At 52.3% G+C, this 25948-nt stretch overlaps 1 protein-coding gene across 1 annotated transcript in view; it reads left to right on the top strand.

The window, feature by feature from the left end:
• Positions 1-14528: 14528 nt before the first annotated feature.
• AHRR (aryl hydrocarbon receptor repressor) overlaps positions 14529-25948 on the top strand; it is a 60696-nt gene continuing 49276 nt past the window's right edge. The window contains exons 1-2 of the mRNA XM_070411446.1: positions 14529-14590; positions 21509-21690. Coding sequence (XP_070267547.1) covers positions 14529-14590; positions 21509-21690 — 244 coding nt within the window. The remainder of the gene's footprint in view (positions 14591-21508; positions 21691-25948) is intronic.

Below are 25948 nucleotides of genomic sequence, written 5' to 3'. Positions count from 1 at the left end.
GCTTCTCTAGCACTTAAGTGCAGTGTGGACTTATGCATGCACATGTGAGTGTGCATGAGTATACGAGTGCACGTGTGCGAGTGTGTGCATGTGATTTTTTGATCAGTGTCTGACCTCAGACTTGAGCCTCCAGGAAGCTGGCCCATGCCTGCCTTTAAGAGTGGGAACATACATATCTGGTGGATAAATAGGTAAAGGTGGTGATTCTTACGTGTGTGTGTGTGTGTGTGTATGGGGGGGGGTAAAATATACAGAACATAAAATTTATATTTTAACTATTTTTAAGTGTTCATTGGTATTGAGCACATTCACATTGTGTAGCTGTCACCTATATCATCTCCAGAACTTTTCAATCTTCCCAAAAAGAAATTCTGCCCCCATGAAACACTAACTCCCCATCCCTGTGCCCAGCCCTGGAACCTACCATCTACTTCCTGTCTCTGAATTCGATGACTCTAGGGACCTCATATAAATGACACCACAGTATTTGTCTTTTTGTGACTGGCTTATTTCACTCAGTGTAGTATCTTCAAGGTTAATCCATATTGCAGCATTTGTCAGATTTTCCTTTTTAAAACTGAATAATATTCCATTATACACCTGTACCACATGTTGCTCATTCATTCATTTGTCAGCCATTGTGAGTAATGCTGCTGTGAAGGTGGGTGCACAGATAAATATATCTTCAAGTTTCTGCTTTCAATTCTTTTGGTTGTGTACCCGGGAGTGGTGGATGATGTGGTAATTCTATGTTTAAATTTTTGAGGAACCTCCATACTATCCACAGTGGCTGCACCATCTTACATTCCTACCAACAGTGCAGAGGGCTCCAACTTCACATTACTTTTTTAAAAAAAAGAATAGCCGTTCTAATGGGTGTGAGGTGGTATCTCATTGTGGTTTGATCTGCATTCCCCAATGTTCAGTGATGTTATGCATCTTTCCATGTGCTTTTTGGCTATTTGTATATATTCTTTAAATGTCTATTCAAGCCCTTTATCCATTTTTTGAATGGTTGTTTGACTTTTTATTTTTGAATTGTAGGAGCTCTTTATATATTCTGGATATTAATTCCTTAGCAGATATGTGATTTGTGGTTATTTTCTCCCATTCTATGATAGGTTGCCTTTTCACTCTTGTTAGTGTCCTTTGTGCACAAAAGTTGTACATTTTAATGTGTTTTTTCCTTTTATTGCCTGTGCTTTTGGTGTCATTATGTAGGATATCAATGCCAAATCCAATATCATGAAGCTTTTCCCCTACATTTTCTTTTAACAGTTTTGTCTTTTATGTTTAGGCCTTTGGTTCATTTTGAGTTAATTTTTGCATATGGTGTGAGGTAAGGGTCTGACTTTATTCTTTTGCTGTGGAGACCCTATTGACCCACCACTATTTGTTGGAAAGACTTTTCTTTTCCCGTCGAATCGCCTAGGCACCCTTGTCAAACATCATTGACCACACAAGTAAGGGGTAATTTCTGGATCTCTATTCTGATCCATTGGTCTAGATTGACCTGTTTTGTAGATACGAAAATGGAAACCCAGAGAGGGCCCATAATTTGGCAGAGATCACATGATCGGCAGTGGTTAGGTTGGAGTTTTGACCCTGCCATGTCACACTGGGAGATGGGGAGTGAAGAGGGCACGTCTAACCTGTCAGCTTTCCCCACCAGGTGACGTGTAGGCCAGCAGGGGTGTCTTAAATAGCTGCCAGTAATTGAGGAAGGCTTTCAGATGGAAAGTTCCTCTTGACATTGCCTTCAGCAATGAAGGTTGTTGGCGTCAGGCAATTCAGGGGAGAAGGGAGAAGGTGCCAGTTCCTGCAGAGCCTGGGAAGGCTCAGGAAGGTGGTGGCAGCAAAGGGGGACAGAGGGCTGCCCACAAGGTTCCTGCAGGACAAGCCCCTCGCCCCCAGGCAGGAGGTCAGAGAAACCACCATACTGAGAACATGCCTGCAATGCCCACTGCCCAACATGCCCACCCCTCAGAGTGCCTGTTCAGGGCAGTGCTCCCTCCTGTATGAAGCCCCACAGAGTTCGCCTGACGTTTGTGAAAGGCAATTGAAGTATTTAGAATCCTACACTCTACAGCCGGCATCCCAGAGATGACTGAAGACACTGCATCCATTAGAAAACCAACAGATCCTTTAAGAAAGAAAGAATACAGAATGAGAATTCACTTGTAGAAATTAAAAATATAATATCTGGTACGGGAAAATGAAAGAACAAAACTATAGGGAAGAAAGTTTAAAAACAAAGGGGGGGGGGGCATTTTCCAGAACAGGTGAGGCTGGTTTGGAAGGAAGGGTGCACTGGTGGCCGGCACTGCAGATGGACAAGGCTGCCTTGAGGACCACAGGGGACAAGGAGACCCTAACCCTCCCGAGAGGCCTGGCACAGGCCCCCGTGAGGCTCGGGGATGGATGGCTGCACCAGGAGCAGCCAACGTCAGGTACGTGGAGGGAAAGCTGTTTCCATCTTCAATCCTGTCCTTGTCTAGCCGTCCGCCAGCTGTGCAGGTGGACTGAGCCTTCAAGAGGTTTCCCCCACGTTTACCTCCTGGAGGGTGTGCTCCAGCAAATGTGAGTCAACCAAGAGGAAGGCCCGGGCTCCAGGAACCGGAACCAACACGGGACAGGCCCAGGGTAACCAGGGAGTGGGCAGCAGCCCGGGGAGAGCCGTCCCTGTGTGTGGGATTGAGACGGTCTGACTCATGGAACCCTGCGGAAGGGACAGCTTTTGCAGAGCTGCCAGAGGATGTGGAGGACAACAGCAGGTTCAAGGAAAACCAAGCAAATGGGTCTTTGTTCAGTCTGGCTGGGGGTGTGCAAGAAAGGAAATAAAATAGAGTAAGTATGTCAGGAAATAAAGTACAGTAAGCTGACCCTCCCCCTTTCCCCCTCTTCCCCATCTCTTTTCCTCCCCCTTCCTCTATCCTCCCCCCCTCCCCCCTTTCCTCTCCCCCTGCCCCTTCCCCTCATTCTCCTCTTCCCCCACTCCCTCCCCTCCCCCATGGACTATGGAGCTGTAGCAGGGTACAAGGTGAATGAAAGTTCCTGCACTGCCCCCACCGTAAACCCAAATATCAGTTGGTGAAGGGCATAAAAGTGGCCTCTTCTTGAAGGAGACCTTTAAGCTGAAGGAGTAGGACAAGCCAGAATTTGCAGGGATGAGCATTCCAGTCAGAGGGAACAGCACCTGCAAACCCTGAAGGGTCTTTGCTCTGCCCTCTTCACAAGTGTGGGTCTCCCACTCCCCACTTCCTTGGAAGGAGAGTGCACCCCAGGAGTGGCTTACCTGCTAGACACCCACGTTGGTTGAGACCCTGAGGTCTGCTTCAGGTGGGGAATCCATCTGGTTTCCTGCTAGCAGAGGAACCTGCAAAGTATGGTCACCTGGCCACCCGCCTCCCCCCGCCCCCCCCCCCCCCACACACACACCTTTGAGATGCATCAGCTGGCAGAGGTGGGGCTCTGTGGGGCTTTGGGCCACCAGAGGCTGGTTATTGACACCAGGGAGGAGACAGTGGGCGGTGGAGGTGAGTGGCAGGGTCAGACCAGCCACTCCCCGAGAGCATGTCACCTCCTCGCCCTCTGTACCCATTTGCCAGTCGGCCACAACCACTCCTTGGGTGTTCAGGAGCAACCCTTGAACTCCAATTAGTTGACTCAATGTCCCTGCGCCAGTGGGGGCTCCTGGCTTCCCGAGATGGGTATCTACTGGACGGCCCTGCCCCATTCCCTCTGCCCTGGGGCCTCCTGCGGGTGGAGAGTTTGGGGAGGCACCGGGAGCCGCAGTGGCTGCAGGGCCATTCTTGGAGTGGTCACAGCTCATGAAGCTAGCTGTCACAGCACTGAGCTCTCACCTGGGATGGCCACATCTGGATGCAGACGTTTGGGAGAGAGGGTGGCACCTGGGGGTTTCTCCTTCCCCAGCACCCATTCCTGCCACTCTCAACAGCTGGACCAGGAAACAGGCACTCCTCCTCACCTGGTGGGAGCAGGACTCCGCCTATCTGCAGTGGGGGGTCCTGACTGGAGGGAAAGAGAATGGGCATCCCCGGGGGCGGAGGGGGGGGTGCTGAGGAGGCCTGGATCAGGGCCCCTGCACTGTGATGGGGGCATGTCCGCTGCACCTGGACCCGAGTGGTGGGAGTACGGGCAGGGTGGTCCTGATGGGGAGGGCATAGGGGACGCCTGGATGTACACCGCCAACTGTTGTGTGCGCCCAGGACCTGTGTGAACAAGAAGTTGCCCAAGGGAAGATGTGCCCACTGAGCTCCTGGGAAAACTGCCTCAGATGGAGGAGGGCGGGAGCCACTTTGTCCTGGGGAGTCCCCAGAGGCTCCTAGCAAGGGCACTCCCCTGGGAGCCCTAGGACTGCAGGGGAGGCGGCCTACCTGGGGAGGGTCATCCTGTTTCCGTTTCCTGCCTGAGGCTTTACACCTGGGGTGGCCGAGGTGGATGGCCTGTGCCCATCCAGGGCAGCTTGAGGGAAGGAGGGGGAGGTGGACGCTGGCTGTCGTCAGCACCTTGGGCTGTGCGGCTTCACCTGTCTGGCTGCAGCCAGTTCCCTGATGGGATGGGGTGGGTATGACTGGTGTTTGGACAACAAGGCTAGCAGGGGGTCCCCCGAGATGTGGGGGTGCCGTTTTCCCATGCAGGGGAAGTGTCGGCTCTTACTACAAAGCTCAAATTCCTCAGGGTGTTCACCCAGGTGTTTGCCCTCATTCCTACATCCAAGGGCTCCCCTACAGGCCTGGACTTCCCACACTGACCCAGGTCACCACTGCTACTCCAACAAGTGCTTACTTATTTTCTTTAACAAAGAGAAAAAACTACCAAAAAAGTACCACATGCTTCTTGCAAAAGATTTTTACAAAGTAAAAAAAGAAGAAAGATTAAAGTTCTCCTGTAACCTGAGAGTTATCCAACTTTTCTGTGTATAGTTGTAATAGGCAGCTAGACACGTGAGCAGAGCAAGGATGATGGGCCTGGAAGCCCCAGATGGATGCCTCACAAGGGGCAAAACTGGGAAAACAAGGACCTCGCCGCCCCCAGGGTAACCTGTTTTCCTCTAGCATATCACTGGTCACGGGTTTGGATCTCTGACCTTTCATATCGCTGGTCATTCAGTTTAGACATCCCCCCCCCCCCCCCCATTTTCCTCCTGAAAGATAGCATCTAGGCCTCAGTTGTGTTTCAGCTCCAAGTCCAGAAAAGCAGCAAAACCAGACAAGCAACAGTATGGCTGCCTCAGGACCAGCTGCATTGACTAATGACCTCGCCCTGAAAGGACACACCTGGGAGGCTGATACATATTCCATTGAGACCTTCTCCTGAGACCTCCTTGAGATTTCCACCTGCAAGAGAGAGAGAAATACCCTCAACTCAAAGGACCCAGCACGCATCCTGGGCTCACCCCCAAACCTGTCTCCAAGGCCCCCTTTTCTCTGACTTCCCAGTGAGCCCCAGCGCCCCGCCCGCCCCGGCTCTCCTGCTGCCTCTATGCTCAGCCCTCCTGTTTCACTGCCCTCAGCTTCAATAAATGTCTCATTTGAGTGTGTTTTTGCTGCGGCCAATACATTCTTGCTTGTTTTGCTGCACTGTTTGTTTGTTTGTTTTGTTGTGTTAATCCTCACCCAAGGACCCAGTGAGGACAGGACGGTGCCTCAGAGTGGGCTTCGGTGTCTGGGGCCTCCCCGACTTTGGGCAGGGACCTCAGGGTGTGAGGCCAGGCTCAGGGTGAGTGCCGAAAGCCCTGGAGAAGGACACGGGTCAGAGCCTCGAGGTGGGCGTGCGGGTAAAAGTCCAGAGGTCTCCACCGGGACGGAGGAGGACAGGGGCCTGAGGACCACTGTGGAAGAGTGGAGGACGAGGGAGCGTGCCCGAGGGGTGGTCAGGAAGAGGATCGTGCGCTTGGCCGTGCGGGTCCCGGTGCCCAACGAGTGCGGGTTGGCAGAGCAGGGCGTCCACGCCGCGCGCACCCACCCGGTGGGACCCGAACTATCCCGGATTGGGACATCGCACGAACGACGCGGGGGTTCCTGGGAAGTTCAGGGTCCAAAGTATTACAATGTTGTAGTTTGTAAACCTTTTGATTCCCACTACAACCCCTTGGAGGAGGCGGGGCCGAACACGTTGTCCTCCTGTTACCTATTGGGGTCAGGACCTCCGCGCCCCCGCCCGCGGCCAGGGTAGCCCGAGCCTTGCACCTGGGCACCGTGCACGTGTGCGCTCCAGCGACGCGGGCGCAGGTGGAGGGGAAGCACGCTGAGGACAAGGGCTATAGGATGAGAGGGGAGCATGGGGGCCTCGCGAGAGGCACAGGGCACCGCCCACCCCGGCGCGGACAGTTCCTGGGGAGGCCACCGGGACAGAGGGGCGCCGAGCGCGACCCCGCAGAGGCGCACACTGACCGGGAGGACCAGGGCAGGCGAGGGGCCGCGCGCGCGCCCCCTGCCGCCTCCGGGTCGGTCGGCTCCGGGGCGGGGCGGACTCGCGTGCCGGGGTGGGGCCGTCCTTCCGCGGCTGCCGCGGCGCCTGGTCCCCGAGATGCGAGAGCCTGCAGCCGCGCTGCCACAGCTCCCGGCCCGGGCTTCCCCCGCGGGCGCGCCTGAGCCTCCGTGCAGAGCGGCCCTGGTAAGTGCCCTGGGCGGGCTCCGTGGCCCCGCTGCGCGATGGAGGCGCTCGTGGGGAGCCTTCCTGCCACGGGTCCTCCTACCCCATCCTTCCTTGGATCACCCTCCTCCCACCCCATCCCCACATCTCCAGGCCCTGGGGTCCGACGGGCAGCTTCTCACTTAAAAATAAAAAAGGGACTTTTGAGGACAGCCTGTCCACTTCCACTGACCATGGTCCCCAATTCTCCCCACCAATAGCCTCAGTCCCCGTTCCCCCTCCCCCCATGCAGGGATTTGAAGCTCCTGCTTGTGACCCACCCGCCTTAGGGCAGTTGGTTTAATTGCCCTTCAGTCTTAGCCCAGTTTCTTTCAGAAATGTTTTGAGCAGATGGTGGGCTTTGAACCCATGCCCTGAGCCCTCACCAGGGCAGCTGGGAGTGGAAGGCTGGTCTGGGGGCCCCCAGAGCCGGGGTGGCACAGCTTGGTCCCTGGCACAGCTCGGCCCCTGCTTCCTGGCATGGAGCACCGGGCTTGGTTCTCACACTTGGGAAGGGCGGAAGGGCCCAAGTTCCAGGAATTCGCTCCCTTTCAGTTAGAGGCACCAAGAAAGTTTCCCCCCTAAAGTCTTGGTTTGAGTGGCTGAAAATCCCAGGTTGTGGATACTTTGTGAGTGACACAGACCCTCAGGGACCTGCCCACCCTGGTGGTGCCCCAGTGACCCCCCGTTGGGAGGGGCTGGTGCTATTCAGGATCAGAGGTCAGAGGCCTTGGCCCATCAGCCCCTGTTCCCTCCTGTTTCCTGGTTGGTTCCCAGGGCTAGGGCCGGAGGTACTTGTCCCCTGGAAGCATCCAGCAGGCCTCCAGCTGTTGGTGTCCTCGTGGGGGCGGGGGAGATGGCTTCTTGGGACCAGCCATGGGCTCTGGTCCTAAGTGTGTGCGCTGGGCATCTGTCCCCAGGCTCTGGGTACTTGACAGCTGTGAACTGGACTTCTCCACTGAGGGCACTCTGCAGGGGGCTTCTGGCAGAGGCAGCTCCTAAACCTGGCTGGCCTCTGCCCCACGCCAGGCCTGGCTTCTGCAGGCTCCACCTGGGTGGAAGCCTGTTAGACAGGGGGAAGGAGACTCTGTAGTCCCACTGGCGGGCAGGTGCGGCCCTGGCGAAGGGTTTCTGCCGTCTCCTGAGGTGGCCGGAAGTCACCCTATTTTACAGAGCAGGAGTTCCAGGCGCTAACTGGTGGAGTCTGGACCCAGATTGTGTGTGGTTTCTGCCCAGGCTTGGTCCCAGAGCAATGATGCCCTGTGGAAAGAGGGTGGGGGTGCTGCTGGGTGGGGAGGAATTTTGTTTGTTTTTTGCTTTTATTTCTCTTAAAAGGACAGTTATTCCTTTTGCCTCCTGTAAGAGAAAGGTTTGTGTAAAAGTTCAGCTTTCTCTGGACACAATCAGCTCAGAGGTTGGTGGCGGACGAAGGCCCACAAGCTGGCTAGTCAGGCTCGGTGCACCTGTTGCTCCCCATATGTGGCACCCAACCCCCTGCATGCCTCCACTGCTGCTGGAGGGACCTGGCCCTGGGCAGCCTCAGGCTACAAGGACCCTGACCCCCAGAGACGGAGAAGGAAGCTGACCCTGGGCTGGGGCCTGCGTCCCTCCCGCATGTCTGTGGGAAGGTTGGTTCCATCCTAGGAGGCTTCACCTTTTTGAGGAGAGTGCACAAATATTCAGTAAAACGGAGAACCTACTGCGTGGTATCCGCCTCCTATATTTATGATTCCTAGGCTGGGAATTCGGCACAGATCAGACTCCAAGCTGTGTTACTCAAACTGGGACTGGGCTGGGGAAATGGTGGGGGGCAACTGTCAGCTCCGATATCCCCAGTAGAGAGGTACCTGGAGAGATATATCTGTTCTTGGTGCTTTTTGCCATAACCTGTGTTTTTAGGGTCCTTTGAACACTGAGCTGGAAACACAGGGAGAATGTGGCTTGGTGGGAGCTCCTGCTGTGAGGAGGAGGGTTTTGGATGGAGAGCGAGGGGGTCAGTGCCGCCCTTCCTCGAGTGTTCCCTGGTCCCCTGCCCATCTTCCCGGGTGTCCCCTCACCTCATATCCCTGCTCCGAGGCTCAGGCTCATTTGGGGAATGGTGCTGCTGGGGCAGGGTCTCCTGGGGCTGGTGCAGGTCAGCTGTCCCCTTCACCTTGGAACTTGAGGGGTGGCTGAATTGGTTACTAAGTGCCCTGCTCCTCTCGGGGTTCAGGGGAACCTCCCTGGCCTGCTCTCCCCCAGGCTGGCTCAGGACTCTCCTGTTTGAGTTGAAAGGCCTGCAGTTCAGATGGGAGGGTCTTGCATACAGGCGTCCAGCCATCGAGGGCCTGGCTTCTTGAGAAGTGTGAGCATGGTGGCTCTGGTACCGGTGAGCCTGAGAAGGCTGGGTCTTCTAAACCATCCATCCACCTGTTCCTGCTCCAGCCTGTGGCCACCTGGACCCTATCCCGGCTCAACCACCACAGCTCTTGGCTCAGGGCTCCCTGAGGCCTGGTGTATAAAATCGTGCAGTGGGGGGGGGGGGGGGGCGGGGAGGGGGTTCCCCTCAGCCTGGCCTGTACCCGCTCCAATCCGGGACCCCTTGGGCCTAAACTGGCAGTTGGACATCCCTCTCACAATCCGGGACTGCTGGCTCCTAACTGCTCACCTGCCTGCCAGCCTGATTTCCCTAACTGCTCTCCCCTGCTGGCCTCATCGCCGCTAACCACCTCTGCCTCGGCCCCGCCACAGCCACCGCCACCATGGCTTTGTCCAGAAAGGACGACTGGAAGGTCGTCTGGAAGATGTCTGGTCTAATTAGCATATTACCCTTTTATTTGTGCAATTACCACCTCTGTCTAATTCCAAAATATTTTCTTCACCCCAAATGGAAACTGTACCCATTAGCACTCACTCCCCATTCCTCCCTCCGGCCCCTGGCAACCATGAATCTATTTTCTGTCTCTATGGATTTGCCTGATCTGGACATTTCATATCAACGGAGTCAATGTGTGCCCTTTCAAGTCTGCCTTCTTTCACATAGCGCCACGTTTTCAAGGTTCACCCACGTTATAGCAACAGAACTTCACTCCTTTTGTGGCCGAGTCATATTCCACTCTATAGAGACCACACCTTGTTTATCCATCCCCCAGATGATGGACATTTGGGTTACTTCCCCTTTCCGGCTCCTGTGAATATGTGGCCATGAGCAATTGTGTGCCAGGTTTTCAGTTCTCTTGGACACCCACCTAGGAGTGGGGTTGCTGGGTCATATGGCGACTCTGCATTTAGCCTTTTGAGGAAATGCCACACTGTTTTGCGCAGCAGCCACACCATTTTACATTCCCGTTGGCAGTGTACAACGTCCCAATTGCTCTACAGCCTCAGCAAGACTGACTGGATTATAGCCATCCCAGTGATATGACCTGGTATCTTATAGCGGGTTTGATTTACATTTCCCTAGTGACTGATGGTGTTTAGCATATTTTCATGTGTTTGTGTTCTATTTCTATATTTTCTTTGGAAAAAAATTTAATAAAATTGTTTGCCCACTTTTAAATTGGGTTGTTTGTCTTCTTGTTGTTGAGTTGTAGGAGTTCGTTGTATAGTGTGAATACTAGATCCTTATCAGTTATATGATTGGTAAACGTTTTTTTCCCATTCTGTGGGCTGTCTTTCCACTTTTTTGAGAGTGTTCTTTAAAGCAGAAGTCTTAATTTTGATGAAATCCAATTTGTCTATTTTTTTCTTTTCTTACTTGTGCTTTTGATAACATTTCTAAGAATCCATTGCCAAATTTAAGGTCCTGAAGATGTAGCCCTATGTTTTCTTCGGGAGTTTTATAGTTTAACTCTCACACTTTGGTCTTTTAACTAATGTTGCTTAATTTTTTTATATGCTGTCAGGTAGGGGTCCATCTTCATTCTCCGGCCTGTGATACCCAGTTGTCCCAGCACCACTGTTAAAGAGACTGTCCTTTCCCCATTGAATGGCCTTCGCACCTTGTTGAAAACCAATCGACTGCAGTATGCCTATTCTTATGGCACATTTTCTCTCTTTTTAGTGCTTTGAAAAGTTATTATGGATCTTTTCACACTTTTTACAAAAGTGGGCACAATTTTGTAATGAGCCCAAGTTATTCTTCAGCCAGCATAGATGGCCAACCACCCATATTAGCTGATCCAATTCCATTCAGACACCACTCTGCTCCCTCGTTGTAGAAGCAAATCCCTGACATATTATTTCTTTCATATGTGTTTTAGTATGTGTCTCTGAAATATGTGCACTTTAAGAAAATTAGCTTTTTATACCCTTAATCTTTTTGCGTGTGATTTGAGAGACTTAAATATAAAGAAGTAAGTACTAGCTCCAACAGTGAAAAGAGACCCTGAAGGGTTCTCCAGGCCTGAGCAAGTTGAGGAGCACACTTAGATGTGAAAGACCCTCCCCAAACCTTGGAGAAGGTATTGTTCAGCCCCCGGTTGGTGAAGTTCACTGGGTCCCAGCCTCTTGGTGAAGTTCACTGGGTCCCAGCCTCTGGCAGTGGTGAGCAGAAACACACAGAAAGATCAGAAGCAATGGAACTTGAAGCCCCTCACTTTTGCACATTGTGCTAACTTCAAAGAAGAAATGCTTGAGGGGTGCAGCCCATCCGTGTGGATCAGGCAGGGAGGGTGAGTGTGGAGCCTGGAGGCTACCTTCTACCCCTTCAGGGGTAGTGTAGGACCCTTACCCCCACCCCTTCCCCTACTGGCCTTTGTGCTATCCTTGCCACACCCTTGACATTTACATGTGTTATAAAGCCATGATACAGTGTTATCATTGTTTTTAAACAGTCGATTATCTTTTAAAGATATTTAATGGCAGGAACAAATCCGTGCTTTGTGTTCCATGTTACCATCTGGTATCGGTTTCCTTTGGCCTGAAGACACCCTTTCACATTTCTTCTAGTTGGGTCAGCTGGGTTCTTTCAGCTTTCATGTGTCTGAAACAGTCTTTATTTCACCTTCATTTTTGAAAGGTGTTTTCACAGGGTGTTGAATTCTAGGTCTGAGTGTTTTCTCTCTCCGTGCTTTCAGGCTAGTGCCCCACTGTCTTCCGGCACGCATGTTTCTGACGAGGCACCTGCTGTCACTCTCACCTTTGTTTCTCTGCCCATTGACTGTTTTAAAGATCATTCTATTTATAGCTGATTATTTGATTATGATTGTGCCCAGGTGTCATTTTCTTCATGGATGGGCTGTTCATGAGGGATATTGGTCTATAGTTTTTTCTCTTCGAAATTGTCTTTGCTTTTTGGTAACAGGTGATACTGAACTTATAAATGAGTTGGCAATTTTTTATTTTATTTTTCATTTTCTGCCAGAGGTTGCAGAGAACTAGTATTATTTATTCCTTAAATTTGTGGAATTTACTAGTGAAACCATTGTTTTCAGAATAGACATAGGACTAAACATGCTATCTATTTTTTCTTGAGTGAGTTTTGGTAGATTGTGTTTTTCAGGGAATTTTTCTATTTAACCTAAATTGTTGGATTTGTGGGTATAGTGTGTGTCTTGGTCAACTCGGGCTGCCATAACACTGTAGACTGAACAGCTTACACAATAGAAATTTATTTCTCATGGTTCTGGACGCTGGGAGTCCAAGATCAGGGTGCCATCTGATTTGGTTTCCAGTGAGAGCCTCTTCTTGGCTTGTAGATGGCCACCTTCACATGGTAAAGAGAGAGTTCTTTTTCTTCTTACCAGGGTAACAGAGCTCCATCTCATGACCCCATTTAACCTTAATTGTCTCCTGAAAAGTGCTGTCTCCAATATAGTCAAATGGAGGATTAGGGCTTCAACATATGGATTTTCAGTGGAGGGGGGGCGGGGCGGGGGGCGGGAGGGAGAACAACTAAGTTCATAGCAGTATCATAGAAGTATTCTCTTCTTTTCCTTCTAGTGTATGTGGGGTCTATAGTGATGTCCATTGTTCCTTGATCAGTCTGGCTAGAGGCTTATAAATTTTGTTGATCTTTATAAGGAACCAACTTTTGTTTTCATTGATTTTTCTCCATGTTTCTATTTAAATGTCACTGATTTTTTCCTCTTTATTATTCCCATCTTTTTGCTTGATTTGTATTTTTTTTATTCTAGTTACTTATAGTGGAAACTTAGATTACTGATTTGAGACATTTTTTCCAATATAAATGGTTAATGCTATCAGTTTCCATCAAAGTACTGCTCAGCTTGTAACCTACAAAGTGTGATGTGTTGTATTCTCATTTTCATTTAGTCCAAAAGACTTTTAAATTTCTTTGAGACTTTCTCTTTGACCTATGGTTATTTAGACATAGGTTGCTTTCCAAATATTTTGGAATTTTTGGTATTTTTCCTAGTTTAATTCCATAATTGTCAGCAAATATACTTCATATCATTTCTATTCTTTTAAATTTGTTTTAATTCCCAGAATGTAATCTACCTTGATGAATGATAGGATGTGTACTCTGCTGTTGTTGGATGGAGTGTTCTGTAAGTTCCAGTTCGTTCATGTCTGTTGTTTGGATGTTCCATATCCTGTTGGTATTGTTTACTCATTGTCTTAATTACTGAGAGAGCAGTGTTGCAGTCTCTGATGAATTACCTTTTTATGTATTTTGAAGCATCCGTGTTGTTAGGTGAACACACATTTAGGATTGCTGTGTCTTCTTGGAAAACGGAACCGTCTGTCATCATGTGATATCCCTCTTTGTCCCTGGGAATATCCCCTTTTTGAAGTCTACTTTGTCAGATACTCATGCAGCTACTGCAGCCTCTTTGATTAGCGTTTGCTTGATGTGTCTTTTTTCATCCACTTACTGTACCTGCTGATGTCTTTATATTCACAGTGTGTTGCGTGTATTTGAAGTGGGTCCATGACACATACCTGATATTCTCAGGGCACTTTCTGCTCAGGATGGAAGTTCTGAGTTTGAGTCCACCTCCACTTCCAGGTTGCAGGCGCTTGAGGCCAGGTGAGGGCTCCTGACCTCCTCTCCACTTCTGTGGGCCCAGAACCTGGCCTTGAGTGGTCACTGCACAGGAGTGGTCATATCCGCAGGATGTGAGGCCTCAGACATCCTCGCTGTGCAGAAGCCTGAAGTGATTGGCAAGCTGACCAGCCTCAGGGCACAGACAGTGTGACTGCCCCTCAGGGCCACTGCTTGGATTGGGGCACCTCTGTCCAGTGGCGCTGGTGGAGACTGGCGGGTTTGGTCAGCTGGGCTTGGTGCAGCTGTGAGTTAGCGACCAAAGTGGAAGCCCCGCACTGTGGCCTAAGTGACAGATTTTACACAGAAAAGAGGAAGCCTATTGGCCCAGATTTCAGAGCCATTATGGGGAGGGTGGGAAGAGGAAGAAGACCCACCACAGAGGCCACTGAGGGAGGACACGCAGCCTTGGGCCTGCACGGAGCCTGCCGCTGTGCCCTGGCTGTGCGTCCTGCTCACGGGTCCACGTGGATCGGCTTCTGCGTCCTGAGGGCAGGCCCAGTACATTTGCCCACAGTAAGGCTTTCCGAGGGAGGCAGGGGCAAGAGCACAGGGTGTTCTATGTAGGGTGCAGTGATGCAGGTCCTCAGGCCAGGCTGGGAATGTGATGCTGCCCATCGAAGGGGAGATGTTGCCGGGGTGCCCTGAGTGAGAGGAGGCACAGGCAGTGCAGACTTGTGCTGGAAGTGCCGTGGGCCATCTTGCTCGAGTGGCAATGGAGGAGTTGGGACCCCTGTACAGGGGGTGCAGGGCAGCATGACACCTCGATCCCGGCACAGGGACCTCAGCTGACACTGCTGCCTTGGGTGGTGTGGGGAGTCGGGGGGCCCTGGGGCCTCTTCAACATGACCAACCAGGTGCTCCTTTCTTTTCCAGGCCGAAGATGATCCCGCCGGGGGAGTGCATGTACGCAGGGAGGAAGAGAAGGAAGCCCGTCCAGAAACAGTAACGTATTACCTTCTTTTTCTACTGGTTGTCACCGATGAAGGGGGACAGTGTGTGCACTTTCACTGGCAAAGTGAGTTTCAGGAGAGGTTTTGGTCACGGCTTCCTGAGGGATGGAGGGACCTGGGAGGCCTGGCAGGGCGTGCACACTGGCCCGCAGCAGGAGGCCGCCGCTGCCCGCCTGTAGGTGGCCGCTGCTGTAGAGCCTGCTGCAGCTGCTCTGACTTTGATGAAGGTGAGGTGAGGCCCAGTGACACTTATTCGGCCAGAAGCCCCCATGGAGGGCTGCAATGTCACCCTGTCAGTGGTGAGCACCCAACCCCCTCTGTGCCCTGGTGACCCCCTGTCCTCAGTTGGGACCCACCCAGGGCTCCTTTGAGAGCCTCACCACAGATGGAAGGAGTGGGGGGCTCATCCTCCCTGCCTGGATCTTCCAGAACCCCCGCCACAGGCGGCTCCAGGCCCCCTTCCACCACATCACCACTGCTCACAGTCCCTCCGCCTGCCTGTGGCTGGCCCAGTGGAGCTCTGGGCCACAGAGGTGTGAGGTCTGTGGTAGCTGCGGGAATAACAGGGCTTAGGGGATGCCCTGCTGGGGGTCAGCAGAGAGTGGCATCCCAGTGGCCCACAGGCTACCTCTGCTCCTCCAACAGGGGTCCTGCGGGTGTCCGCCATCTGCTGGGGCTCTGTGTGAGTGTAATACAGCTGTGTGTGTGTGCAATACAGCTGTGTGAGTGTGTGTGTAATACTGCTGTATGTAATACAGCTGTGTGTGCAATTCAGCTGTGTGAGTGTGTGTGTAATTCAGCTGTGTGTGCATGTGTATAATACAGTTCTGAGTGACTGTGTATGTGCGTGGACTGTGTGTGTGGGTGCACACCTTCAGCAGCCTGTGTGTGGGTCTGTGTTCTTTGACCGCCCCCTGGCCTCATGCAGCTGCAGGATTCTGTGTGAGGTTCTCAGCAGTGTGGCTCCACAGCCCCAAGGAGAGGCAGCAAAGGCCTGTGAGGCTGGACTTTGGCAAGCAGATTTGCCACCTGAGTCTGTCGTGTGGCCCCTGTGGCCTCAGGGCACCACAGGCCTTAGGTGGGGTGGGTGCCAGGAACACAGGCACGGCGTGGTCTGCAGGGGAAGGCGGCTGGAGAATGGAGCGATGTGCACCTGGGTGAGGGCAAGGCAGAAGGCGCAGACTTGTGCCTCCTGCCAGCACCATGGAGCAGTAGCAGGTTATTAGCTTGCAAGAAGGTAAATTAAGGCCCAGCCCAACATGCACACTCATGCCTCATGTGGGACTGCTCAGTCAGCGGTGTGGGCATCTGTGCCACTACTGACAGGTCACCACACTGCCCACATTCAAGGTGTGCCTCTTCCCCAGCTGGCACATGTGTGGTTCAGGCTTTGGTATTTGGATGCTCTAGTCACAGTGAGGTTTAAGAGCCATTGCATTTCCATCTCTGCGAACTGTGTTGATAACTTTTGCTCATTTTTCTATTAAGTTGTTAATGTTTCTGTGCTTCTTGATCCTTAGGAGCTTGTATGTCAGGGAGACTAATTCTTGAGTGTGTTTCAAATACTTTTCCCCAGTTTTAATTTAGTTATGGTGTTCTTTGCCATGCAGAAACATTTAATTTTTATAAAGTTGAATGCATTAATCTTTTCCTTTGTGGTTAATTTTACATCATCATTAGAAATGTTTCATGTTTATAAGAGAATTTTGCAAATATTTCTTCTCTACTTTTATGGATTCCTTTAAAAAAAAGTTTGAATGTTGTTATTAACACTGTTATTGAATAATCAGTCCTTCCTCCCTGATGTAAGCGGCAGCGAGCATTTTAGACTCGGATTCAGGACGCTCATGGGGAGCAGCTGGGTGTGTGCATGCATGCCGAGCATCTCCACAGGGACATGTTCCAGGAAACTGGGGGCCAGACGACTTCTGTTTTTGATGTTTGAATGCAGGGCACCCGAGCCCACAGCCCCTCCTCGGGTGTGAGCTACATCCCTGTATTCCAGCTGTGGCCTCAGCCTCCTTGCCAGGCCAGAGGGCTGTGGGGCTTTGGTCTGGCCCTGCCCTTTGGGGTGGGTGATGGATCTGTGGGTGCCCATCTTCCTCCTGGAAGGTGTGGGTGAGAAAGTCGTGGAGCATGGGGCGGACAGAGGAGAGAGCATTTGCCTGGACTCATGAGTGTCCGGCTCCTGGGCAGAACCTGCTCCTCAGAGGCTTCCTCGGGCTGGATGCAGGGAGTAGACCTGGGTGCTGTTGGGTCCCCAGGGCTTCTGGGAGCAGCGGGGTGTGAGCTCACAGGGGGAGTGAGCGGTGGACCTTCCCTTCTGTTGTCTGAATTTTTCATCTTTATTGGGCTATAACTGCAGTACCTTCGACTGCATGGATTTAAAGTGCACCATCCAGCCCTAGCTGGTTTGGCTCAGTGGATAGAGTGTCCGCCTGAGGACTGAAAGGTCCTGGGTTCGATTCCCATCAAGGGCACATGCCCGGATTGCGGGCTCAATCCTCAGTAGGGGGCGTGCAAGAGGCAATCAATGATTCTCATCATTGATGTTTCTCTCTCTATCTCCCTTCCTCTCTGAAATGAATAAAAAATATATGAAAAAATGAATTTTAAAGTGCACTGTCCGATCGGTTTTAACCTACGTAAACACCCGTGAAAACGTCACTGGAACCAAGGTCACAGACACGCCTGTCACTCCCAGAGTCTCCCTGTCATTCCTTCCTGTACCTCGTCCCGGCAGCCTCTGATGCCTCTTTCCCGCAGACTGGCCTGCATTTCTTGGAGGTTTCTATAGATGTAATCACACGCTCCTTCCCTGGGCAGGCGACTTTGAGATGCCTCCATAATTTGTGCATCAGTGTCGTGCCCCAGATGGGAACCCCACGTCCGTTTATTCGCGTGCAGACGGACACCCGGGCTGGTCCCAGTGTAGGGCCTTTGCGACTGAAGCTGCTGCAACATTAAATGTGTGTGGGTCTTGGTGTGGATGTGCTTTTATTTCTCTTGAATAAATACCTAGGAGTGGAATCGCTGAGTCACATAGGGGGTGAGTGTTTAGCTTCTTAAGAAACCACCAAACTGTTTCCGAAGCAGTTGCACTGTTTACATCTGGGCGGCAGTCCTGGCTGCTCTGCCCTCTGTCCCCGGCTGGGACACCGTCCCCTTGGCGTCAGCCATTCTGTCGGTGCTGTGGTGCTCACCTGCCTCTCCCCAGGGACTGCAGGTGTGGAGGACCTGTCCGGTGCTTATTTGCCAGCCACACGCCTTCTCCGGTGAAGTGTCTGCTTAAACAATGTGCCTATCTTACTGGGTTGTCTTTTCACTGAGCTGTAGCACTTCTTTGCGTGTCTGGATACAAGCTCTTGGGAATACCATTTTTCCTATCTAGGGTTTCCCTTTTGATCTTTGTGAAGGTGACTTTCAAAAGACATTTCAACATTTTTCGTGAAGATCAACCATCAGTTTTTTTTCTTTTATGATTTTGTGTGTGTGCTCTAAAAATCTGGGCCGCCCAGGGTCACTGAGATGTTCTCACATGTTTTCTTGTAGAGTTATACTGTAGGAGGTAGATTCAGGTCTGTGGTCCCTTCTGAGTTAATTGTGGGGTGTAGTGTGAGGTGAGGGTTGATGTTCACTTGTTTTCATGGATGTCCAGTTAATCAGCACCATTTATTAAAAGGACTTTTCTTTCCCTATTAAATTGCCTTAGTATCTTTATCAAATGAATTGCCCAAATATATGTGCGTTTGTTTCTAGACTATTTTGTTCCATTATGTTTCTATCTTGTCTCTAATATCAAATCCATCTTGAATATTGTAGCTTTAGAGAAGGCTTAAAATCAATAGGATAAGTCCTCCAACTTCGTTCCTCTTTTTTAATGGGTTGTTCTAGGTCCTTTTCATTTCTATGCAAATTTAGAATCAACTTGTCAATTTCTGTAGGAAGGCCTGTTGGAATTTTGATTGCATCACATTGAATCTATAGATCAGCTTAGGGGAGCATTGCCACCTTAACAATATGGAGTCTTCCAATCCATGAACATGGTATTTCTTTTCAGTTACTGAGGTCTTTTAAATTTTTTCTCAGCAATATTTTATGGTTTCAGTTTAGGTGTCTGGGATGTCTTTTGCTAGATTTATTCTAAGAAGTTCACATTTTTGGTGTCACTGCTTCCTTTGTAACTCTCCTTCCATCTGAGCTGGCCGGGGCTCCTCCTGCACTGCTCCTCCTGCTGGTGGTGCCGGGTCCCTTGGCCCCACCACTTTCTGCTGAGTCTCTGTCCTAGGGGATTGGAGCATCCTCCACATGTCCCTTATCCCATCCGTTCTCACCCACCTGGATGTGGATGGGCAGTTCCTGGCCCTTGGAGCTGGGATAGGTAGAGGAACTGCATCGGGGGCAGCCAGGTATTCTGAAGGAACAGAGTGATGATTGCCAAGCTCTTCAGATACCCATTTCTTCAGCCTGACCCCCAGGTGCCCCATGGAGGTGGGGGTGGGAGAATAGTCATGCTCAGCTCATTCTCAGATACATGCTCTCTGAGGAGACAGGTGGTCACCTATCTCATTACGGGGAACCTTTTCACGAACCTTAGCACGAACCTTCTGGGCAACTGCTCCCCCAGGTCTACACAGAGGTGAGATTTGAGCCTGGGCTTCCTGCCCATTACCCAGCATCTCTCCTCTTCTCTGACTCCACACCTGCCCTTGATGCTGCCCTATTTCTGGGGTTACCTCTGGGGTCTTTCACTGACAGTGTGGGCCTTTTCTCAGTCCACATTGGAGACTGCTCGGTTTATCACGAAGTCTCTTGTGTACTTATGTTGTGCCTAGTGGTGTTAGTAACTTTGGGGTAGAGGCCTTATTAAGACCAAGAGAAAAGAAAGAAAGAGAGAGAGAGAGAGAGAGAGAGAGAGAGAGAGAGAGAGAGAGAAGGAAAGGAGGGAGGGAGGGAGGGAAAGAAAGAGAAAGAAAGAGAGGAAGGAAGGAAGGAAGGAAAGAAGGAAGGAAGGAAGGAAGGAAGGGCAGAAAATGAAAAGATAACCAAAGATATAGGAGAAAATATTTAAAAATTACATATCTACTAAGAGACTTACATGTAGAATATATAAAGACCTCCTATAACTCAACAATAAGAAGACAAATAACCCAATTAAAAATGGGCAAAGGAATTGAGTAGACATTTCCCAAAGAAGATACACAAATTGCCAGCAAACGCATGAACAGATGCGCAACATCATGGCTCACTAAGTGCAAGCGAACGAAAGCGCATTGAGATACCACTTTACACCCATGAGAATGTCTATTAGAATAAGAGGGGAAATCACAAGTGTGGGCAGGATGTGGAGCAGCTGAGCCCCTCCTGCTGGGTGTATGAAGTGGTGTGGCCCTCGTGGGAACAGTTGGGAAGTTTTTCAAAAAGTTAAACATAGAAGTACATATCAAGCCAGTTACTCCACTGCTGGGTTTATGCCCAGAGGAACGGAACACACATGTGAAAACTGGTGTCTGTGCAGCATATTCACAATACCCACCGGCGGAAGTGACTCAGATGTGCCTGGGCCGGCGAGGGGATGAACTAAGCGTGGTAAATCCATGCGGAGGAACATTATTCAGCCTTAAAAAGAACAAGTCCTGATAGATGCTACACCACGGATGACTCTTAAACACATGATGTTCAGTGAAAGAAGCCAGACACCAAGTCTCACATTGTACGGTTCCATTGATGTGAAATGTCCCAAACAGGCAAATGCATGGAGAGGGAGAGCAGATGGCAGTTAAGTCAGTTAGTTTAACGTTGTATGAATTATATCTCAACCAAAAAAGTGACTCTGGAGTTGGGGCTGCAGGTCCTGCCGTGGGTCTTGTGGCCGAGGCCCTCAGACAGCACAGGGGACAGCTCTGTAGACAGAACAAAGAGGACGGACTGTTTAAGGCCCGCTATCCGCTATCTGTGTGCTTACAAGTGAACACACTTAGGAAAATAGGAACTTCTGGACAAGAGACTCCAGCCCCTAGAGGCAGCGGGAGCCCTGGGGGCGGGGGAGGGGGGGTCAGCCCTGGAGCCAGCGCCCCTCCCAGCAGCTTTAGCGGCCATTTAGGGGCAGAAGGTTTCCTGTGGCGACATCTAGGAAGAACAAGGGGGAGAAGCTGTTCTGTGAGGTGGGAAGTAGGGTCAGAAGAAGGACACTGTCATCCTGGGGACCAGAGGGGCAGATGAGGGAGGTCACTGTGAGGCAGGTGGGGGCCTGGGGTGAGGGAGGGTAGACAAGGGACACCCCCTTGAGGGGCCAGCTGGTCTATTATGGGGCAAGGGGAGAAAGCAGCCAGGGCCCCGCCACCTGCACGGAGGCACAGCCCTTGACTTCAGGCCTTGGAGGGGTAGGTGGGACAGCACACAGTGTCCAGGGTCTTCAGTTATTCTCCCCTCATCCCTTTCAGCCCTGCTGTGTAGAGGAGAAACTGAGGCCCAGAGAGGCCACTTGCACCTGGACTGCAGGGCAAGGAATCCAGGTCCTAAGAAGGCCACGTGTTTAGACACAGGAATTACTGAACGAGGCTGAGCAGATACAGCCTAGACTAGAGCCAGCTGCCTTTCTCCCACTTCTGGGAAAGTTAGCACAGAGAGGTCAAGAACCATGCTGGAGTCACACAGCTTGTACTGAGCCAGGTTCTCAGGCTACCTGATCTTCATCTCTCTGTTCCTTCCTCCCCGTAATGAGATAGAGTCACTGAGGTGCAGTTTCAGATTCTTAGCACGAACCTTTTCAGGAATGGGTGAGTTTTAGTTTGCTTCAGCACTTCTTTTCCCTGGCGGCAGCTCCATTCTAAGCAGGGACAGGTCTCCACCTGTGTGGTCCATGGACTTTGGCAGAGTCACCCCAGTCTGACTGGTTGTTTCCCCACAGGAAGCCTTCTGTGGGGGCTGAGAAGTCGAACCCTTCCAAGCGGCACCGCGACCGCCTCAACGCCGAGCTGGACCACCTGGCCAGCCTGCTGCCCTTTCCACCAGACGTTGTCTCCAAGCTGGACAAGCTCTCGGTCCTGCGTCTCAGCGTCAGTTACCTCAGGGTGAAGAGCTTCTTCCAAGGTAGGACTCTCACCTGTGCCCACCTGTGCCCAGCTGGGTCTCACCTGGGTTCACCCTCTTTGCTGGATGGACAGTTTGTGCCTCATGGCCTGTGTGACCATTTAGAGGAGGATTCGCTGACGGCCAAACCAGACAGCTCTGATGGGAGGGGCAGAGCCAGTCCCCCCCCCCCCCCCCGCCCCCCTCCGCCAACCCTTGGCCTCCCTCCCTGCCAGGGCCTTGGGGCTTCCTCACAAACCCAGGGCTCCCGGGACCAGGCGGAGCTGCTTCGTGTCCTGCTGTTGACTGCAGTGAGCTGGGTGGCCGGCCTCCTGTGGTTGCTTTGCTGTGCTGGGTGCCTGCTGTGCTCCCCACACCTGGTGCTCCAGGTCATGCTTATTCTCCATGTGGCCTGGCTCAGCCCCTGAGAAAGAAATGTGCTTGTCACTTATCTTAAACCCTGTGACTGCCACTACCAGTGAACTAAGGGTGAACTTCTTACAAAATCATGAACTTAGGATATTTCTTCAGGAGCAGGGAAGGTAAATGTGTCAACGGGCATGCGTTGACAACAGGGAGGGTTGGGGACTGCAGTAAACTGTAGAGTTCCTGCTCTGCCTGCCGCCCACTTTTGTTGCTCTTCATTCTGCTCAACAAAACGCCTTGGGCTGCAGTGAGGATGGACAGTGGGTGAGGGCTGAGGCCTGGGACCATGTGAACCAGGTCTGTCTACTTTGCACAGCAGTGGGAGCCGTTTGTACTGAGATGTATCTGGGGTGAGACCCAGCCTCTGCCCACGGCTAGCTTTCTCTGCTCCTCCTGGCGATGGAGGCCGTTTTCCCGAGGACTCAGCTCTGCCTGCCATGCACTCCAGCTGGACAGCATCACCGATCCCTCCTCCATAGGCCCATTGGCCTTCATTTCCTCTCACGGAGCGGGAGCCCCAAACCCTCTGGCCACTGCTGGCCTCTGAGGGCCCCACTCTGTGTGTGAGATCTCTGCATGGGTGGTCTCGGCTCCTCCCGGCCTCTTTGTGAAGCCCACCCATCTGTGTTCCCCCTCTGCTCCGGGACATGGGCCCTGTGGTGGTGGTGTGGGGCTGATGCCGAGCCATGCTGAGACGTCCCATCATGGAAGGGCCATCTGCCCCCAGGAGGCCGAGCACACAGGCTGTATGGCCGTGGGATGTGCTGAGCTGGGTGTGGTCCGTGCGCTGGTGGCTCAGGTGTCGGCCATGCCCGGGGCTCCTCTGAGGTATCCCTGCATTCTCGTGCCTCCCAGGCCACCTGCCTGTGCCCACCCCATACTCATGCCTGTGGACACCTTAGACAGGCATGTGGGCTGAGCTATTGCCGCCCGGCCCCCTCTTCTCTGTGAGCACCCCGGGGTTCCTGGAGAAGCAGCAACAGCGGGTTCCCGTCTCCAACCTTTATAACTGCCAGGGCCCTGGGTTCTCTGACTGGGTTCTGGGCCCACATTCAGAATCGTCTGAGTCGAGTCTGGATTCTCCTTCGCGGTGTCCACAGTATCAGGCTCATGTCCTGTCGGTCCCGGAAGTGCCTTTATTTCCTTTCGTTTTGGGTTACTAGTTGCCCTGGGACCTCGGGTCTCTGATGAGCCCACAAAAACTTGCAAACTTGAAAATTTCTCTCGGTGCTTTGTTGTGAGGTGGAGTGAGGGGCTTCAGGCTTCTGTATTCCAATCAGAAGCTGAAAGTGATGTCCATTCAAGTGGTTTTGAATCACACTCTTTCAAAGTTAAAAATCAATAGTCACCGCCAGTGGGGCTTCCGAGGGGACTCGAGAGCGTGGTTCCAGGTCCTGTGTGGGCCCGGCACTGGCCGCCGGGTCCGGGGGCTTGGAGGAGACCCGGTGTGGCAGCTTTCTTACTTGGAGTCAGGGCCCTATCCAGGCCTCCCACTGGCCCTCCTGTGTCCCTTCAGGGAGGAGGGTCCATCGTGGGTGTGTGTGACCGCTGCCACAGGGGCCCTGCTGGCTCCAGGCACCTCACATGGCCCTTGTAAAGGGCGTTGGCTGTGGGGACGCTGGAGAGGGCGCCCGAATGGCATTAACACTCAGCATTGTCCCTTGACCCTGCAGTGGGGGTCTCCTCGCCATCCCCCCCTCCCCCACCTCCCGCAGGCCCTGGCCGGCCCCAGTGCCCTGGAGTTGAACACGCGAATGTGTTAGCAGCAGGAATCTCTGAATGGAAACGTTCCAGGGGTTTTGTTTCACTTTCCAGGGATTTTAATTTCATACCAAAATGTATCGATTTTATAAATAGGAAAAACTTAAATGTGTGCAACAGCCGAGAAAACTTCGCAGCGCTGCTGTCGTCTGGGTGTGGGGCTTCAGGCTCCTTGTCCTGGACCCAGCTGAGCCGGGGCTGCTGGGTAGATAGTTCCAATTAGTCCAGTACTTGTTAAAATCGTCACATCGTTCCTCACGTATGAGTGTTATAACCACACATTGCACAGTAATTTATACAATCGGGGCTGAGCAGACTGCGGGGGTGGGGGCAGCACCCCCCAGGCAGCGCAGGAAGCCTGCTGGGGGACCGGTGACGGAAAGAAGGAATTGCGTCTCATCGGAAAAGCTGCCTGACTCTGAGAACCTGGACAGTAGATGTTACTGTGCCCTGACTGCTGGGCCAGAGGGCTGTGTTCACGGAGCTGAGAGTCCCTGGAGGGAGGACCCAGAAGCCCTGCAGACGCAGAGCACGTGCTGCAGACACACGCCAGCCCTCAGAACCCTCTGCCTGGCCTGAGGCTGTGGGGGGCACGTGCCCATGTCCCGGTGCCCGAGTCTCCCCTCAGCAAGGCCCTGTCCCCTCACCAGGCCCCGGTCCCACGCCTGGTGCTGAGGTCAGTTTGCTGCGGTGTCCTGGAGCCTTATCAGGTTGTGCAGGACGACTGTGCTTTTCCAGGAGGGCTGTGATGTGATGAAGAAGTGGAGGAAGTCACACAGAACGACAGCGCGCCATCGCATGGGGCGCCAGACCTGCCTCTGGGAAGCACCTGTTTTATGGCTGCAGCTACTGGGCTGTTTGGACAGCTCAGGCAGGTTGGGGGCAGCCCGATGGGGTGGTCAGTTCACCCTCCTCCACTGGCACACCCACGAAGACCAGACCTCCGGCCCGGAGATTGGGAGGGACCCGGCACTCCCTGTCTGGACCAGTCCAGCTGTGCCCAGCCAGGCCAGGGTGGGCAGTCTTGGAAAGACTGCTGTTCCCAGGAGTCCAGACGACTGTCCAGGTGTCCACCTGAATGCCTAGTTTTTAACCAGAAGCAGAGTGACAGTCCCATGTCACGCCGACCCCACAGCCCCCAGTGGCAGCCCTCAGGGCCCCTGCCTGAGCCTGGGAGGCAGCTCCCTGCTCCGCTGCAGGCCGGCCTGGCTCACAGAGACGCTGTGGGAGCGTCGAGACTGTCACCACCGAGTGAAATAACAAACCTGGTTCCGCCAGCGCACCCTTTCTATCAAGGCTTCCCAAGGTGTACATTTTAGAGAAAATTCTAAACGCTTGCCTCAATTCATTTCCACTGAGTAGTTAGAAAAAAGCCAAGCTATAAAAATTGGATCTTAATCTGTGCTTCCTGACTCAGAAGTGGGTGAATTAATTTCATTACCGCTTCTATAAAAAGTCACCTTTGGGAAGGACATGAACTGGAAAGTTTCATCTTCAAAGGGTAACAATGACCTGAAAATTTCCAGTAATGTTTAGTGTTGACTTTCATGAATTTTTAAAAGGCAGCGGGATTACTTTATTTTATTTTACTGGTTTTTGCACAGAGCAAAGGGACGGTGCTTCCGAGTTATAAACCCTCTGCTTGTACCCAAGAGCAGAGTTTTCCATTCGTAAATCTCACCATTCACGAGAGGGACGATGTGGGGGAAGGTGGGTAGAGGAGAAGCCTGAGGACCCCCTAGGTGGGGCTGGAGTGTAGAGGGGTCCCTTCCAGGACATGTGGACCCTGCATATGTGGGTCCAAGAAGCCCCTCCCCCGCTTTCTTAGGCTGAGTGGTCAATTAGGCCACCCTCCCTGAGCGCCCACTCATTCAGGATAAGGACCAGTGCCCACTCGGCAGGGAGAAGCAGCTCGCACAGATGACAGAGGGTCCACTGTCCACGCAGGTCTGGCACGTTGCTGGCGTCCCCAGCGAGTCACACAGATGGGAGCATCATTGGGGGAAACAGATGTGTGCTCCTGATGCCCGGGAGAGAAGTGCCAAGGAGAGGGGAGCCATCTCAGTAAACACAACGGAGAAGGGAAAGATTA

This window comes from Myotis yumanensis, unplaced genomic scaffold, assembly GCF_028538775.1.
Source record: "Myotis yumanensis isolate MYYU_CA2020_CCGP unplaced genomic scaffold, mMyoYum1.0.hap1 SCAF_4, whole genome shotgun sequence".
Lineage (NCBI taxonomy): Eukaryota > Metazoa > Chordata > Mammalia > Chiroptera > Vespertilionidae > Myotis > Myotis yumanensis.
Note: the sequence above shows the minus strand (reverse complement) of the source record. Positions and strands in the feature narration are given on the sequence as shown.